This window comes from Bufo bufo, chromosome 1 (genome assembly GCF_905171765.1).
Source record: "Bufo bufo chromosome 1, aBufBuf1.1, whole genome shotgun sequence".
Taxonomy (NCBI): Eukaryota; Metazoa; Chordata; class Amphibia; order Anura; family Bufonidae; genus Bufo; species Bufo bufo.
In genome coordinates, this window is record NC_053389.1 from 205,996,493 (window position 1) to 206,014,883 (window position 18,391).

General features: G+C 45.1%; 1 protein-coding gene across 3 annotated transcripts in view; it reads left to right on the forward strand.

Annotated features, from left to right (window-relative positions):
• Window positions 1-18,391, forward strand: part of LOC121002964 (sulfotransferase 2B1-like) — a 153,749-nt gene that overhangs the window by 104,873 nt on the left and 30,485 nt on the right. For all 3 annotated transcript variants that reach the window (XM_040434567.1, XM_040434568.1, XM_040434569.1), the window contains exon 3: window positions 929-1,140. In XM_040434567.1, coding sequence (XP_040290501.1) covers window positions 929-1,140 — 212 coding nt within the window. The remainder of the gene's footprint in view (window positions 1-928; window positions 1,141-18,391) is intronic.

The window sequence follows — 18,391 nt, forward strand, 5'->3', positions numbered from 1 at the left end:
ACTGAAGTCTATGGCGGTTCGCCCGTTCGCGAACATTTGCAGAAATTCGCGTTCGCCGTTCGCGAACGCAAAATTTTATGTTCGCGACATCTCTACTTTACACTAGTTTGATAAATGACCTTTCTTGGTGTTTAGCATGAAAGAAATTATAATATCATTGGTTGGATACATTTTGTAAGTAGAAATAAGGGAGTATTTTAGAAGAAAGGTAACTTACATGTTGCTGTCTGCACCGAGTATATGAGAATATGAATGCTGATATCTCCATATATGTTTGCATAAGATGCTTACAGTTCGGTGTTCCAGCTCCAGATAAGCTTGGAGACAGCTGTGATAGTCCTAAAGGTTGGAGCATCTCTGTATAGCACAGTTACAGGGCTGTAGTGCGTGCCCTGTACTTGTGCCATACTTCCTAAGCGCTTGCCAGAGACTGCTCAGCACTGACTAGGTGGCCGGGGCCAGGAGTGAATGCGCATTAACTAAAATGTATTGTGATTATCCATATTGTGTTCTTTGCTGGCTCGATTCATTTTTCCATCACATTATACACTGCTCGCTTCTATGGTTACGACCACCCTGCAATCCATAGTGCTTTTTCTTATAGTGTTCAAGCATGACTATCACTACTGGATTGCAGGGTGGTCGTAACCACGGAAACGAGCAGTGTATAATGTGATGAAAAAATGAATCTAGCCAACAAAGGAAGCAATGTGGACAATCACAATACATTAGTAAGTTCCTTGTATTCACTTTGTCTACACAATAAATGCTATTTACTGAAGTGAGACAACCCCTTTATGGTTAAAACGGGCTTAGTCCTGAAGGGGTTAATCATTTAATACTTATTAATAGGAGAAATAAACAATATGATGCATGAATAACTAGAAGTAATTTACATGTTAAGTGTTTGAATAAGAATAATTTGTAGGAACTACGTGGATGATAGAAATTTTAAGCCTCATCCAAAAGAATGGAGACCCGACATGGAACAAGACTGTACCAAACTGGGACAGAGTACCTTGGATTGAAAACTTGGGTATTGCTCAAAGACTGAAACTAAGTGAGGGACATCCACGTCTAATTACCAGCCACTTGCCTAAACATATTTTTATGAAAACCTTTCAAGATTCCAAGGCCAAGGTAATTGAATTCTGTAAATAACATTCTCAAATACCATAGAATAGTAAACTCTGTGGTAAAATGATGTTGCTATTATTATTATTGTATGTAAAATTATAATCAGTGGGTCAAGATGTGTGACAAAGAAGTTACTGATCACAACTAAATTCAGCTATTTCATTGTTGCAAGTAATCCACTTTTTGTTCCTTTTGTTCCTCTGTAGAACAACTTTACATAATTATTAGAGATGAGCGGATTTTGTTAAATTTGTTTCAGGTCTGATTTGTAGAGATGGCCTTGCAGTTCTCCTGGCGGTCATTTCGCAGCGAACTTTGCTCGTTCGCAATTTGCAAACATATGGCGATATTCGCACGCGCCATATTTTTTTGCATAGCGTCGAACTTTGACCCATGACACATCCATCAGGTAAATTTGGCAAAATAAATGGGAAACAAGGCGCTCATAGGGTAGTAAGTTTTGGGTATCAGATTCAAAGAGTATGCTGTGTCAATTGTTAAACTCACCTTCTGGTTTTGTGCTTGCGTCAGTACAACACTTGCAAAGGCGGGGGGGGGGGGGGGGTAAAGGGGGTTATGCTGCCGGTATCTTCTCAGTCCTTGGAGTTGCCAGCACTCCAAAGGAGTGATGTAGAGTACTGTGAAAAGCTGTGTACTAGGTCGCACACAATGTGATACCTCTTGGCGCAAAACCACACTTACGAGTGACGTCTTTTTAAAAGGTATTTATTCAGGTGACAACGCGTTTTGGAGTAAGGGTACTCCTTTCTCAAGTCTAAAAGAAACAGTAGTATATGAAATAGTAGTGCTAAAGGGCAAAACATGAATGACTAAAATAAGGTAAAAATAAAACTAATAGACTTGTACAGTATAATTCATCAGCAAGGTGCGAGGGTAATAGACAATATAATAATCACAAAAAATAATCACATGGATGTAAAAGGACATAGTCAGAAGGATCCGATATGATATAAAATTGGGTATCTGTATAGTAATAAAAATTTCCTGCACAATTAGGGAATATTAATACTTTTGATAATAATAATAAAAATAACTTGATAATAATAGTGAAAAAAATGCTGTTAAAAGTGGTAGCGAGAACAATTTAGCGAGAACAATTACAGTCAGTTTGGGTTACCTTGCAGCTTGATAATCATAAGGTAACTCGTGTAGGTGTGATCTATAGACCACCTAGCCAAGTCAAAGAATTAGATGATCTACTAGTTGAGGAAATAACTTCCCCCTTCAATGTCATTTTAGCTATCATTATGGGAGACTTCAATCTTCCAGATGTAAACTGGAAAACCAAAATAGCTAGTTCTGCCAGGAGTACAGATATTCTAAATTCCCTACTGGGATTATCTCTACAGCAAGTAGTTGAGGAGCCAACCCGCCGTCCGTCCCCGATCGGGGATGGACGGCGCATTCGCGATTCAGTTACAGGATCGCGCTTGAGTCCACGCGATAGACGGGATCGCGCTGCTACTGAGGCCGACGGCGCATGCGCCGCCTGTACAAGCGCGGTCCCGGCGACTGAGCCGGGTGTCAGTTACACTGCTTAGAGGAGGGGTTAGGGCAGGGGAGTTACAGCCTGGAGTGAGGGAAGGGCTACCCCCTTGACTTCTAGCGTGACTTCAGGAGCTGGAGACGAGGACTTTATAAGTCGTTTTTTTCATCAATATACATCCCAGGAAAGCGGCACAAGAATGCATTGAAACAGAATGAGGATAATCTATAAGGTACTGGTAATAGTTTATTAAGTGAAATCCAGGTGAAAGGTTCGCTTTAAAGGTAGGCAGACAATGTCATAGAGCAGCAGGAAATGCTAGCAGAATGCTTGGGTGTATAGGGAGAGGAATTACCAGTAGAAAGAGGGAGGTGCTCATGCCGCTCTACAGAGCACTAGTGAGACCTCATTTGGAGTATTGTGCGCAGTACTGGAGACCATATCTCCAGAAGGATATTGATACCTTGGAGAGAGTTCAGAGAAGAGCTACTAAACTGGTACATGGATTGCAGGATAAAACTTACCAGGAAAGATTAAAGGACCTTAACATGTATAGCTTGGAAGAAAGACGAGACAGAGGGGATATGATAGAAACTTTTAAATACATAAAGGGAATCAACAAGGTAAAAGAGGAGAGAATATTTAAAAGAAGAAAAACTGCTACAAGAGGACATAGTTTTAAATTAGAGGGGCAAAGGTTTAAAAGTAATATCAGGAAGTATTACTTTACTGAGAGAGTAGTGGATGCATGGAATAGCCTACCTGCAGAAGTGGTAGCTGCAAATACAGTGAAGGAGTTTAAGCATGCATGGGATAGGCATAAGGCCATCCTTCATATAAGATAGGGCCAGGGGCTATCCATAGTACTCAGTATATTGGACAAACTAGATGGGCCAAATGGTTCATATCTGCCGACACATTCTATGTTTCTATGTAGCCTTGATACAAAAAACGGGACACAAAAAATACACAGGGCCCAAAAAACAATGAGACTGATAAAATTTAACTACCAGGGAAATCTAAATTATGCTAATATTGTCACTGACATCATTGTAACTACACTAGCAACAATGACACTCACAGCAAAATAGACAATCATCACAGTGATAATGCATAGCAATAATCAAAACAATATAATGATATAATACATACACGTATACATGCATACATATATGTACACACATGGGAGAGGGAGAGAGACATCGTACAGATAAATGTGTAAATAGTTAATTAATACAGATGGCTGATACTTGGTAGGTGTAATAGTGATGATGATAAGAAGCACAGGTGAGGGGGTGGTTACCTTTGGAGCCGGGTACATACAGTTGGCGCGACCAATCTAGATACTTCCCGTATCCTCCAATCGGCAGCCTGCAACTAGCCACGCCCGCCCATCGCCCGGCTCAAGTAAGCGTGCGCTCTCCCACACGTGGGAAGCCGCGCTGCACACACAGCGTTTCGACACCAAGGTAATACTTTCAAATTCTTATTTCCCTTCATTTCAACAAACAAGTTTTGATCGCTAGACCAATAATAACTTTCAACTTCCATCCAGATTCTTATATCCTATTTCACTATTCAAGTTCTTAACCATCAAATTTTCTTGATAGTATCTAGATTGGTCGCGCCAACTGTATGTACCCGGTTCCAAAGGTAACCACCTCCACCACCCCCTCACCTGTGCTTCTTATCATCATCACTATTACACCTACCAAGTATCAGCCATCTGTATTAATTAACTATTTACACATTTATCTGTACGATGTCTCTCTCCCTCTCCCATGTTTGTGCATATGTGTATGTATGTACAGTACAGTACAGACCAAAAGTTTGGACACACCTTCTCATTCAAAGAGTTTTCTTTATTTTCATGACTATGAAGGCATCAAAACTATGAATTAACACATGTGGAATTATATACATAACAAACAAGTGTGAAACAACTGAAAATATGTCATATTCTAGGTTCTTCAAAGTAGCCACCTTTTCTTTGATTACTGCTTTGCACACTTTTGGCATTCTCTTGATGAGCTTCAAGAGGTAGTCCCCTGAAATGGTCTTCCAACAGTCTTGAAGGAGTTCCCAGAGATGCTTAGCACTTGTTGGCCCTTTTGCCATCACTCTGCGGTCCAGCTCACCCCAAACCATCTCGATTGGGTTCAGGTCCGGTGACTGTGGAGGCCAGGTCATCTGGCGCAGCACCCCATCACGCTCCTTCATGGTCAAATAGCCCTTACTTTCAAAGTTTTCCCAATTTTTCGGCTGACTGACTGACCTTTGTTTCTTAAAGTAATGATGGCCACTCGTTTTTCTTTACTTAGCTGCTTTTTTCTTGCCATAATATAAATTCTAACAGTCTATTCAGTAGGACTCTCAGCTGTGTATCCACCTGACTTCTCCTCAACGCAACTGATGGTCCCAACCCCATTTATAAGGCAAGAAATCCCACTTGTTAAACCTAACAGGGCACACCTGTGAAGTGAAGACCATTTCAGGGGACTACCTCTTGAAGCTCATCAAGAGAATGCCAAGAGTGTGCAAAGCAGTAATCAAAGCAAAAGGTGGCTACTTTGAAGAACCTAAAATATGTCATATTTTCAGTTGTTTCACACTTGTTTGTTATGTATATAATTCCACATGTGTTAATTTATTGTTTTGATGCCTTCAGTGTGAATCTACAATTTTCATAGTCATGAAAATAAAGAAAACTCTTTGAATGAGAAGGTGTGTCCAAACTTTTGGTCTGTACTGTATGTACATATATGTATGCATGTAAACGTGTATGTATGGATTCACACCCTGGCGGAATTATCTTGTCATTATTTCATTATATTGTTTTGATTATTGCTATGCATTATCACTGTGATGATTGTCTATTTTGTTGTGAGTGTCATTGTTGCTAGTGCAGTTACAATGATGTCAGTGACGATATTAGCATAATTTTGATTCCCCTGGTAGTTAAATTTTATCAGTCTCCTTGTTTTTTGGGCCCTGTGTATTTTATGGGTCCCGTTTTTTTGTATCAAGTCTACCACTTTTAACACCATTTTTTTCACTATTATTATCAAGTTATTTTTATTATTATTATTAAGAGTATTAATATTCCCTAATTGTGAAGGAAATTTTTATTACTATACAGATACCCAATTTTAGATTATATCGTATCCTTCTGACTATGTCCTTTTACATCCATGTGATTATTTTTTGTGATTATTATATTGTCTATTACCCTCGCACCTTGCTGATGAATTATACATGTCTATTAGTTTTATTTTTACCTTATTTTAGTCATTCATGTTTTGCCCTTTAGCACTACTATTTCATATACTACTGTTTCTTTTAGACTTGAGAAAGGTGTACCCTTACTCCGAAACGCGTTGTCACCTGAATAAATACCTTTTAAAAAGACATCACTCGTAAGTGTGGTTTTGCGTCAAGAGCTATCACATCCATCAGGTGGTACAGGATAGCCAATTCAGACGTATCAGCACATGGACATACCCCCTACCCTATAAATAAACCCGATCTGGCCACCATTTTACATTCAGTCTTTTGACAGTGTAGAGAGAGGTTGCTGTGTGAAGCAGGGACAGACTGTTATTGACACCAAATGCTAGCTAATTGTCACGACTGCTATCCCAGCAGCAGTCGTGTCGCACCAGACAGAGGGGAAGGGGGACCCTTATCTACGGATGGGAATAGAATGGCCACCCCTGACTAACCCTAAGCTGGCACCTGTCTGCCCTGATACCCTAGACGGGGTGTGAACCCGTGCGGCGAGCTGGATGCCTAAACACTCAGTCATCCTAACAAGCCTAGAGTGGGGAAAGGCCGATGGGAGCACTAGTCACCATCACTCATGTCTAGGAGAACAGCAGGGGAAGACAGCAACAAACAAACTATAGCAGAGATAGACTTATCCAGTCACGAGCAGAGAAGGCGATCCCAATCACAACAGTCCACGCCGGACAAGAGGCTCCACAGCAACACCATCAAACGATCTCCTTCAATGGTCAGAATAGAACTGGAAGTAAGGACTATATCTGGCAATGACTGCAAGTGAAACTGAAACTAATATAGTAGCTGGGAGTGGCAGACAGGACTCACCTGAGAAGGATGCCTACAAACTCCCAGTCAGGACAAAAAGGTTCACAAGGCAAAACCCAGATGACATACCCTGAACCACAGAGCAAACTCCCAAGCTATCGCGAGTAGCAAGTCGCTGCGACCTTCTCCTCCCAGACCTGTCTGGATCAGTCACAGTCGTGACAGTACCCCCCTTTCTACGAAAGGGGCCCCTGGACCCTCAAGACCAGGCCTCTCCGGATGGGAGCTATGAAAAGCCCGAATGAGTCTGTCCGCTTTTATCTCTGATGCTGGAACCCACTGTCACTACCAGAGCTTTGGGACGTTCTCACAGCTCTGTTTCTCCACCCCTGTGATGATGTCACTACTAGAGCTGGGAGGCGTTCTCACTACTCTGTTTACTTCTGGTTTCTTTCACCACAGCTGTCCTTCATGTGTTTGATTTCCCTCTCTTTATATCACCCCTCCTCCTATGATAGGATGTGGATTATAGTTCTCACTTCAGTTGTGGCTCTTGCTTTGGTTTCGTCACTTGTAGCTATCAGTCCACTGGACCTGTCTTCTGCTGCAGCTAGCACTCCGGATTTTGCCAGCCTGTCCTTGGATCCGTCTTCTCTGCGGCTACAACACCTTCAGCTAAGTCTGCAGACATTGTTGTATTCCTGTTTGTTTTCTGACTGGATCTGAGGTGGCCACGGTTCCCTCCATATACTGAGTAGGGCACTGGTGGCCGTGCCCCTTCCACTATTGTAGGGGTTACAGGGGTCATTAGTCTTAGGCACGTGGGCATGCCTCGTTCCGCCTTTTGGATCCGGGCATGTGCTTTAGCAGAATAGGGAAAGCGTTGAGGGTCGGACAGGGGTCACCCTTTATCCTCCCTAGTTCTGGGTCCAGTCAGTTGCTCTGTACTGTGAATTACTATCGTTGCTCACATACACCCGTGACATTATAATCCACCAAAACCGTCCTTTTTTGACATGGATCCGCTTTCTGACCTGGTTGACCGCATGCAGGGTCTTTCTTTGGAAGTAGCGGATCTCCGTCAATCTATGACCCAGCTTCAAGCATTGGGCCCTGCTCCGGCTCATGGAGTCTGTTGCGAGCCAAAAGTCTCACTTCCGGAGACGTTCTCCGGGGGCAGTGAGAATTTTGTTCGTTTCAGAGAGGCATGCAAACTCCATTTTTGCTTGTGTCCTCACTCTTCTGGTAATCAAGAGCAGAGGGTGAGGATTGTCATCTCCCTGCTCAGGGGTAATGCTCAGACTTGGGCTTTTTCGCTGCCATCAGGGGATCCCTCCCTTCGATCCGTGGAGGGATTTTTTGTGGCCCTGGGGCAGATTTATGATGACCCGGATCGTGTTGCTCTGGCCGAATCTAACCTACGTGTTTTATGCCAGAACAAACGGTCTGCGGAGCTTTATTGTTCTGAATTTCGGAGATGGGCAGCTGATTCGGGTTGGAATGATGCTGCACTCCGGAGTCAGTTCTGTCATGGTCTCTCGGAGAGATTAAAAGATGCGTTTGCTTTCCATGAGAGACCAACGTCCTTAGAGTCTGCCATGTCATTGGCGGTACGCCTTGACAGGCGTCTAAGAGAAAGAAACGAGACCTCTCTGTCCAGCCATTGTCAGTCTAGGGGCAGTGGTGCGGACTCATTCAGTGTGCAGGGGCCTCATCCTGTCTCGCTCCCCTCTGAGGAGGAGCCCATGCAGCTAGGTCGACTTGCCCCTGATAAAAGAGGATTTAGTCCTCAGAGTATGGTATGTTTTTGTTGTGGGGGCATAGGTCATTTGGCTAATGTTTGTCCGTCTAGGAGATTCTTGAACCGTACTAAGAGCGATAATAAGAGAAAAATCTCAAAAGGTAAATCATCAAGTTCTGCTTCATCTGCTACTTTGGGCAAAGTTGATGTAGGATTTGATGCTTTTCCTCTGACCTGCAGTTCCCGTTTTCTCCTGTCTGCCAGGGTGGCGCTAGAGAGCAAAGTCATTTCTTGCGAGATTTTTGTCGATAGTGGAGCGGCCGTCAATCTTATTGACACTCAATTTGTAGCCATGCATGGTTTTCAGGTTTGCACATTAGATAAAGATATACCTGTTTTTGCTATTGACTCTGCTCCACTCTCACAGAGATCTCTGAAGGGCATTGTTCACAATATCCGGCTAGCTGTAGGTGACACTCATGTGGAGGATATATCTTGTTTTGTCCTTAACGGATTGCCGTCTCCTCTAGTTTTGGGGTTACCCTGGCTCACTAGACATAACCCCACTATTGATTGGCAAGGAAGGCAAATAAATGAGTGGAGTGATTTTTGTAGAGAGAATTGTCTCACAGCGACTTTTGCAGAGGTGTCTACTAAAACGGTGCCATCATTTCTCTCTGATTTCTCGGACGTGTTTTCCGAGAGCGGTGTTCAGGAGCTACCTCCTCACCGGGAGTTTGACTGTCCCATTAACCTCATTCCCGGCGCCAAGCTGCCAAAAGCACGCCTCTACAATCTCTCACAACCGGAAAGAATCGCAATGCGAACTTACATCTCCGAGAGTCTCGAAAAGGGGCATATTCGTCCCTCAAAGTCACCTGTGGCCGCGGGTTTTTTTTTTGTTAAAAAGAAAGATGGCTCTCTGAGACCTTGCCTAGATTTTAGGGAGCTGAACCGTATCACGATTCGCGATCCCTATCCCCTTCCTCTGATCCCGGACCTCTTCAATCAAATTGTTGGGGCCAAGGTGTTTTCCAAATTGGATTTGAGAGGCGCGTACAACCTGGTCAGGGTCAGAGAGGGGGATGAATGGAAAACGGCCTTTAATACCCCTGACGGGCATTTCGAGAATCTCGTTATGCCTTTCGGCCTGATGAATGCTCCGGCCGTCTTTCAGCATTTTGTTAATAGTATTTTCTATCATTTAATGGGGAAATTCGTATTGGTATATCTTGATGATATTTTGATTTTTTCCCCTGATGTTCAGACCCATCAGGATCATCTTTTTCAGGTTCTGCAGATTCTGCGGGAAAATAAATTGTACGCCAAGCTGGAGAAATGTCTTTTTATGGTATCGGAGATTCAATTTCTGGGTTTTCTCCTCTCTGCTTCTGGTTTTCGCATGGATCCCGAGAAGGTCCGTGCTGTACTTGAGTGGGAGCTTCCTGAGAATCAGAAGGCATTGATGCGCTTTCTGGGTTTTGCGAACTATTACAGAAAGTTCATTTTGAATTATTCCTCTGTTGTCAAACCCCTCACTGACATGACAAAAAAGGGGGCGGATTTTTCCTCTTGGTCGGAGGAGGCGCTTGCAGCCTTTTCTAAGATTAAAGAGAATTTTGCGTCTGCTCCCGTCTTGGTGCATCCCGATGTTTCCTTACCTTTTATTGTTGAGGTGGATGCTTCCGAGGTGGGTGTGGGTGCGGTTTTGTCCCAGGGCCCTTCCCCTGCCAAGTGGCGACCCTGTGCCTTTTTCTCTAAAAAACTCTCCCCGGCAGAGAGAAACTATGATGTGGGAGATAGGGAGTTGTTGGCCATCAAGTTGGCTTTCGAGGAATGGCGCCATTGGTTGGAGGGGGCCAGGCACCCTATCACCGTTTTTACCGACCATAAGAATCTGGCATACTTGGAGTCGGCCAGGCGTATGAATCCGAGACAGGCCAGATGGTCTCTGTTCTTCTCCAGATTCAATTTTGTTGTTACATTCCGACCTGGGATAAAAAATGTGAAGGCTGATGCTCTCTCTCGCTGTTTTCCGGGAGGAGGAAACTCCGAGGACCCGGGTCCCATTTTGGCGGAGGGGGTAGTTGTTTCTGCTCTATATTCCGATTTGGAGGCCGAGGTCCAGGCTGCCCAGACTGAGACACCTGCCCGTTGTCCTTCTGGGAAGTTGTTCGTGCCTCCTGAGCTACGTCACAAACTCTTTAAGGAGCATCATGATACGGTTCTTGCTGGTCACCCCGGGAGTAGAGCCACGGTGGATCTCATTGCTCGGAGATTTTGGTGGCCGGCTCTTCGTAAGTCGGTGGAGGGTTTTGTGGCTGCTTGTGAGACGTGCGCTCGTGCTAAGGTCCCTCGTTCACGGCCTTCAGGTTCCCTTCTCCCGTTACCCATTCCTTCCCGTCCTTGGACACACCTGTCCATGGACTTTATCACGGATCTTCCTCGTTCCTCGGGGAAGTCGGTGATCCTGGTGGTGGTGGACCGTTTTAGCAAGATGGCTCATTTCGTACCTTTCCCTGGTTTACCCAATGCTAAAACGTTGGCGCAAGCTTTTGTCGACCATATTGTTAAATTGCACGGCATTCCCTCTGATATTGTTTCCGATAGAGGCACGCAGTTTGTGTCCAGGTTCTGGAAGGCTTTCTGTTCTCGCCTCGGGGTTCGGCTATCCTTCTCTTCTGCTTTTCATCCGCAGTCGAATGGTCAGACTGAGCGCCTCAATCAGAATCTGGAGACATATTTGCGCTGTTTTGTTTCAGAGAACCAGGAGGATTGGTGTTCATTTCTCCCTCTTGCTGAGTTTGCTCTGAACAACCGTCGTCAGGAATCTTCTGATAAGTCACCATTCTTTGGTGCATATGGGTTCCATCCGCAGTTTGGTACATTCTCGGGAGGGGCTCTTTCTGGTTTACCTGAGGAGGAGAGATTTTCCTCGTCTTTGTCTACCATTTGGCAAAAGATTCAGAGTAATCTTAAAAAGATGAGTGAGAGGTATAAGCGTGTGGCTGATAAGAGACGTGTGCCTGGTCCGGACCTGAATGTGGGTGATCTGGTGTGGTTGTCTACTAGAAACATTAAGTTGAAGGTTCCCTCCTGGAAATTGGGTCCCAAGTTTATTGGGCCTTATAAAATCTTGTCAGTCATAAATCCTGTTGCCTTCCGTCTTGATCTTCCACGGGTTTGGAAGATACATAATGTATTTCACAGATCTCTCTTAAAACCATATGTCCAGCCCACGGTACCCTCCTCTTTGCCTCCTCCTCCGATTTTGGTTGATGGCAATCTGGAGTTTGAGGTTTCCAGAATTGTGGACTCTCGCATGGTCCGCGGTTCTCTTCAGTACCTCGTTCATTGGAAGGGTTATGGTCCTGAGGAGAGGATGTGGGTTCCGGTGTCGGACATTAAAGCCACTCGCCTCATCAGGGCATTTCATAGGGCTCATCCTGAGAAGGTGGGTCCTGGGTGTCCGGAGTCCACCCGTAGAGGGGGGGGTACTGTCACTACCAGAGCTTTGGGACGTTCTCACAGCTCTGTTTCTCCACCCCTGTGATGATGTCACTACTAGAGCTGGGAGGCGTTCTCACTACTCTGTTTACTTCTGGTTTCTTTCACCACAGCTGTCCTTCATGTGTTTGATTTCCCTCTCTTTATATCACCCCTCCTCCTATGATAGGATGTGGATTATAGTTCTCACTTCAGTTGTGGCTCTTGCTTTGGTTTCTTCACTTGTAGCTATCAGTCCACTGGACCTGTCTTCTGCTGCAGCTAGCACTCCGGATTTTGCCAGCCTGTCCTTGGATCCGTCTTCTCTGCGGCTACAACACCTTCAGCTAAGTCTGCAGACATTGTTGTATTCCTGTTTGTTTTCTGACTGGATCTGAGGTGGCCACGGTTCCCTCCATATACTGAGTAGGGCACTGGTGGCCGTGCCCCTTCCACTATTGTAGGGGTTACAGGGGTCATTAGTCTTAGGCACGTGGGCATGCCTCGTTCCGCCTTTTGGATCCGGGCATGTGCTTTAGCAGAATAGGGAAAGCGTTGAGGGTCGGACAGGGGTCACCCTTTATCCTCCCTAGTTCTGGGTCCAGTCAGTTGCTCTGTACTGTGAATTACTATCGTTGCTCACATACACCCGTGACACCCACATTCTCTCTTCGGAACCATAACCTTTCCAGTGCACCAGGTACTGAAGAGAGCGGCGAACATATCGTGAATAAACAATCTTTTCTACCTGAAACTCAAGACTGCCATCAACAACCACCGGTGGAGGCGGTAGTGGCAATGGTTCAGGAGGTTCTACATATCTCTTAAGCAGAGATCTGTGGAAGACATTATGGATCCTTAGAGTCTGAGGTAGCTCCAGACGAAAAGCCACCGGGTTAATGATCTTAATTACCCTATAAGGACCAATAAATCTCGGACCTAATTTCCACGAGGGAACCTTCAACTTGATATTTCTGGTAGACAACCACACCAAGTCATTCACCCCAAGGTCCGGACCTTCAGAGCGCTTCCTATCAGCCGCACGTTTGTATCTACCACCAATTCTTTTCAAACTTTCTTGCACACTCTGCCACACTGAAGAAAGTGAAGACGCAAATCGTTCCTCCTCGGGAATCCCAGACGGCCCCCCCTCACTAAACGTACAAAACTGAGGATGGAAACCATACGCACCAAAAAATGGTGACTTATCGGTGGATTCTTGACGACGATTATTAATGGCAAACTCGGCTAACGGTAAATAGGATGACCATTCCTCCTGATTTTCGGAAACAAAGCATCTCAAATATGTCTCTAGGTTTTGATTGGTACGTTCAGTCTGACCGTTGGACTGTGGATGGAAAGATGAAGAAAACGACAGATGAACCCCTAAACGAGAACAAAAAGCTTTCCAAAATTTAGAAACTAATTGGGTACCACGATCCGAAACAATATCGGAAGGGACCCCGTGAAGCTTCACGATGTGGTCAATAAAAACCTGAGCCAGTGTGTTAGCATTAGGCAATGCGGCAAGAGCAATAAAGTGCACCATTTTACTGAATCTGTCAACAACTACAAGAATAACAGTCTTCCCCGCTGATACTGGTAGATCCGTAATGAAATCCATTGACAGGTGCGTCCAAGGCCTGTTGGGGATGGCCAGAGGTAAAGGACGCCCTGCCGGACGAGTATGATCTACCTTAGAACGAGCACAGGTAGCACATGCAGACACAAAATTCAACACCTCCTGGCGCCATTTAGGCCACCAGAATCGACGAGACACTAACTCAGAGGTTGCCCTACTACCTGGGTGTCCTGCCAGTGTGGAGTTATGGTGTTCTTTTAGTATCTCCAGGCGTAAATTTTCTGGCACAAACAGTTTACCCGAGGGGCAGGAGGCCGGGGCGTCCCCCTGAGCTTCCAACACCCTCCCCTCCAAACCTGAGTGTAATGCAGAGACCACCACCCCCTTTTGCAAAATGGGCTCTGGTACCTCAACATCACCCCCTCCAGGAAAACTTTGAGACATTGCATCCGCCTTAGTATTTTTTGCCCCCGGGCGATAGGTTATTACAAAATTAAACCTAGTAAAAAATAACGACCACCGAGTCTGTCTAGGGGTGAGACGTTTAGCAGACTTCAGATATAATACAAGTTATACAAGTTTTTGTGATCAGTAATCACAGTGACGGGATGAACCGCCCCCTCCAAAAAATGACTGCAAGTGAAACTGAAACTAATATAGTAGCTGGGAGTGGCAGACAGGACTCAGCTGAGAAGGATGCCTACAAACTCCCAGTCAGGACAAAAAGGTTCACAAGGCAAAACCCAGATGACATACCCTGAACCACGGAGCAAACTCACAAGCTATCGCGAGTAGCAAGTCGCTGCGACCTTCTCCTCCCAGACCTATCTGAATCAGTCACAGTCGTGACACTAATAGGGCCACAAAAGTCCTTTTAAGGACTGGTATAGGTGTGCTATCGATAGGTGTGACATACTGAGGGGTGTGATATACTTATAATATACTTTCTAACAAAGAAAGTATATTATCGTGCATTTGTATTGTGCAGTTGTGTACAGTTCTGCTGCGATACTGCAGCTATACAGAGGGACAAACGCTATTGGAATAACTAATTGCAACTGGTAAGATATACCAGTTGCCCCCCCAAAAAACTTGATTGAGGCATGGGTGTGATATACCAATAATATAATTTCCATATATTGCATTTGTATTGTGCAGCAGTTGTGTGCGGTTCTGCTGATACCGCAACTATACAGAGGGACAAACGCTATTGGAACAAATAATTTCAACTGGTGTGATATACCAGTTTCCCCCCCAAAAAACTTGATTGAGGCATGGGTGTGATATACCAATAATATAATTTCCTTCAAAATGAATTTTTATTGGGTTTTTCCAAGTTTTATTGTAAAAAAAAGATCGTACAAAACACTGTACGTACTGATATTAAGTATACATATTTTCATTGGATATATTAAAGTAGTATTGTTAAAGAGTATGTACATTAATTTGCACTGGAAGCATAATCATCTTTTAAATAAACAAAAAATAGAAATAAAGAAAAAAGTTTTAAAGATAAAAGAAAATGCTGTGTATGTTACAGCGTTATTAACATCTAGTCTTCTAGTCATTGTGGCTTTAAAATAAGTCCAAAGCACAAGCTAGTCTCTGCTTTTTACTTCGCAGAGGTGGTATGATAAACTAATAAGTAATTTTGTTTTGTTGTAAGTGTAGGAAGGCGCAAGGGTCCGTCATTGACAGAAGATATGTGTCACCGAGATTCCTGGCCTCGGTGAGGTAAGAGCCGGTAATTTCATGAGTTAGCGGCAGCTAGTGCTGGCTGACATGGTTTTGCTATTTAGTATGGCTGTAAAGCCGATCCGGCTCTTACTGGGAGCAGCCAAAGTGCAGGGTGGGTGACTGCTCCCGACGTTCCAAGCCGGGTCTTGGTTTGAGCTATAAAACACAGGCAGCACTGTCAACTGGTAGGAATTTACTCCTCTCTGTCAGTCTCTGTGATGGGATCTGGTAGTTTGGGCCTGCGTAAAGGCCTGCTACCTTGTTGGGTTGAGAGCAGGTGGTTTCTGCTATGTCCAAAGACTTCTGCATTGCTGCATGGTGTGAACAAACACCAGACTCAAGGTGACTGTTTTCCTTGAAACTGACTTTTTGTTTTGCTTATCCTTATGTGTGAATAAACACCGAACTGTTTAAGTTAAAGACGTTGTCATTGCCTCTATACGGCGTCCGCAAGCCTGTCTACCAGAGCAAATCCCCACATAAGGTATAAAAGTAAACTCAGTTAACATGTCTCGTTGCTACAATTAACACATATCAGGACATAATTGATGAATGTTCCTCCTCGGCTTCTGACAGGAATGGTAAGGATTTAGGTTAAATAGTAATGTTTTGTTCGATCTTGAGTGTGTGTGTGTAGCTATAAGTGATTAGGTTTTCCTAGGGAAGAGGGTTAGCCAGCAGTTCCATCCCTTCAGGCATTTATGTCCTCGTCCAGTTTGCCATGCAAATGCTTTTTCGGAATGTGCGGTTCTGCTGAGATACCCCAGCTATACAGAGTGACAAATGCTATTGGAACAAATAATTTCAACTGGTGTGATATACCAGTTGCCCCCGAAAAAAACTGATTGAGGCAGGGGTGTGATATACCTATAATAGAATTTCCATATAGTACATTTCTAATTTGCAGGAGTTGTGTGCGGTTCTGCTGATATACGCCAGTTATACAGAGTGACAAACGCTATTGGAACAAATAATTTCAACTGGTGTGATATAATATTTGCCCCCCAAAAAAACCGATTGAGGCAGAGGTGTGATTTACTGAGAATATACTTTCCGTATAGTGCATTTGTAATTTACAGGAGTTGTGTGCGGTTCTACTGAGATACCCAGGCTATACAGAGGGACAAACGCTATTAGAACAAATAATTTCAACTGGGGTGATATACCAGTTGCCCCCCAAAAAAACTGATTAAGAGGTTTGATATACCGTACCTGCTTCAAGCAAATAATCATTAGGCGGTTCTATACACCTGCTTCCACAAATACTGCTCTTCTATAGGGACTTTGTCACAGGGTCATTTTGAAAATGACAGGCATAAGAAGAAGCAGGCAATTCCGCAGGGGAGGTAGGGGTCGGGCAGGTGCATCAGGCAAGAGCCTAAGTGGGAAGTTGGAGAAGATGCGTGTGATTACGTCAAAGGACGCACCAGACTTGGTTGAGTGGCTCACTCAGCCTTCCGCTTCTGCACCCCCAAAGACACCACCACCACCACCATAGCTCCTCCACTCGAGTCCCAGACCTTACTCATGTACAGCCATTCTTGGCATCGGATGAGGAAGAGGAGGTAGCAACGGCCGCCACCTAGCGGTCTGACGACAGTACCCAGATCAGCCCAAGGAGGTTGGTCCCCGCTGTTGCTGCCTACTCCGAGATCTCTAATGTCAGTGGTGGTGAAGGTGACGATGATGACATGTCGATGGACGTCACGTGGGTGCCCACAAGAGAGGAAGAGGAGGGGAGTTCAGAGGGAGAGACGGAGTAGCAGATAGGAATGAGAAGGAAGAGAAGCAGGCAGAACTCGCAGTGCACAGGAGGCAAAAAGAAGACTTCAAATGTATCTGGAGCGAGCCATCCACCATGCACGGTCACATCTTGCGCTCCCAGGACGCCGGCACATGGCTCTGCAGTGTGGACTTTTTTTTAACTTGTCAGCTGCTGATAATAGTGATGCAATCTGCAGCCTGTCTTGTCAACGCATAAGTCACGGTAAGCCCAACACTCACCTAGGGACGACCGCCTTATGAAGTCACCTGGCCTCCCATCACCGAGCCCAGTGGGAGCAACACCGTCAGAACCCACAAAGCCACACTCCTGGTGCTCCCCGTCCTGCCTCTTCTCCTTCTCCTTCTCCTCTCTCCTCCCATTTGTCCTCCACTCCACCATCCACCGTGCCGTCGTCGCGTTCATCTGGCACAAGGCAGGCTTTCGTAGCCCAAATGTTTGAGCGTAAAAAAATTATGACGCCGGATAGCCCTCTTGCTCAACGGCTGACCGCTGGCTTGTCGGAACTGTTAGCCCGCCAACTACTGCCATATATAAATTGGTGAACTCGGAGGCCTTTAGTAAATTTGTGGCCATTGGCACACCGCAATGGAAGGTCCCTGGAAGGAAATATTTCTCCCAGAAGGGCATCCCAGAGCTATATAACCACGTTTAGTGGCAAGTGAATGTATCTCTGGCACACAGTGTCGTTGCCAAGATACATCTGACCACAGACATCTGGTCTAGCAAACACGGGCAGGGAAGGTACAGAACTTTTACTACCCACTGGGTGAACCTTCTGACGGCCGTCAAACATGTAACCCATGGCACCCGTGTGGATTTGGTGTTACTGCATGGATTGCATGCAAGCCTGATTCTTCTTCTCCTCCTCCTACTCCATCCTCCGTCTCCTCCTTGGCTGACTCCTGCTTTTCCACTGCTAACGCCACTTCCACTGCACCCCCCCAGCTCCCCTGAACCTATTCGATGTGCCAGGTGAGACATTGCCATGCTATGCTGCGGCTGTTATGCCTGGAAGCCAAGAGCCACACCAGTCCTGCACTCCTTTCAGCTCTGCGGACACAGGCCGATCAGTGGCTAACCCCGCTCAATTTGATAGTTGGTAAAGTGTTGTGCGACAATGGTGGCAATCTGTTGAGCGAGCTGAAACAGGGGAAAATGACACACGTGCATGGCACACGTCCTGAACTTAGTCATACAGCGATTCGTTGCCAAATACCCCGGGGTCCAGGACGTCTTGCGGCAGGCCAGAAAAATATCTGGCCATTTTAGAAGATCTTACACAGCAATGGCTCGCCTTGCTGAAGTTCAGCGGTGACATCACTTGCCAGTCAGACGTCTGATTTGTGACTGCCCGAAACGCTGGAACTC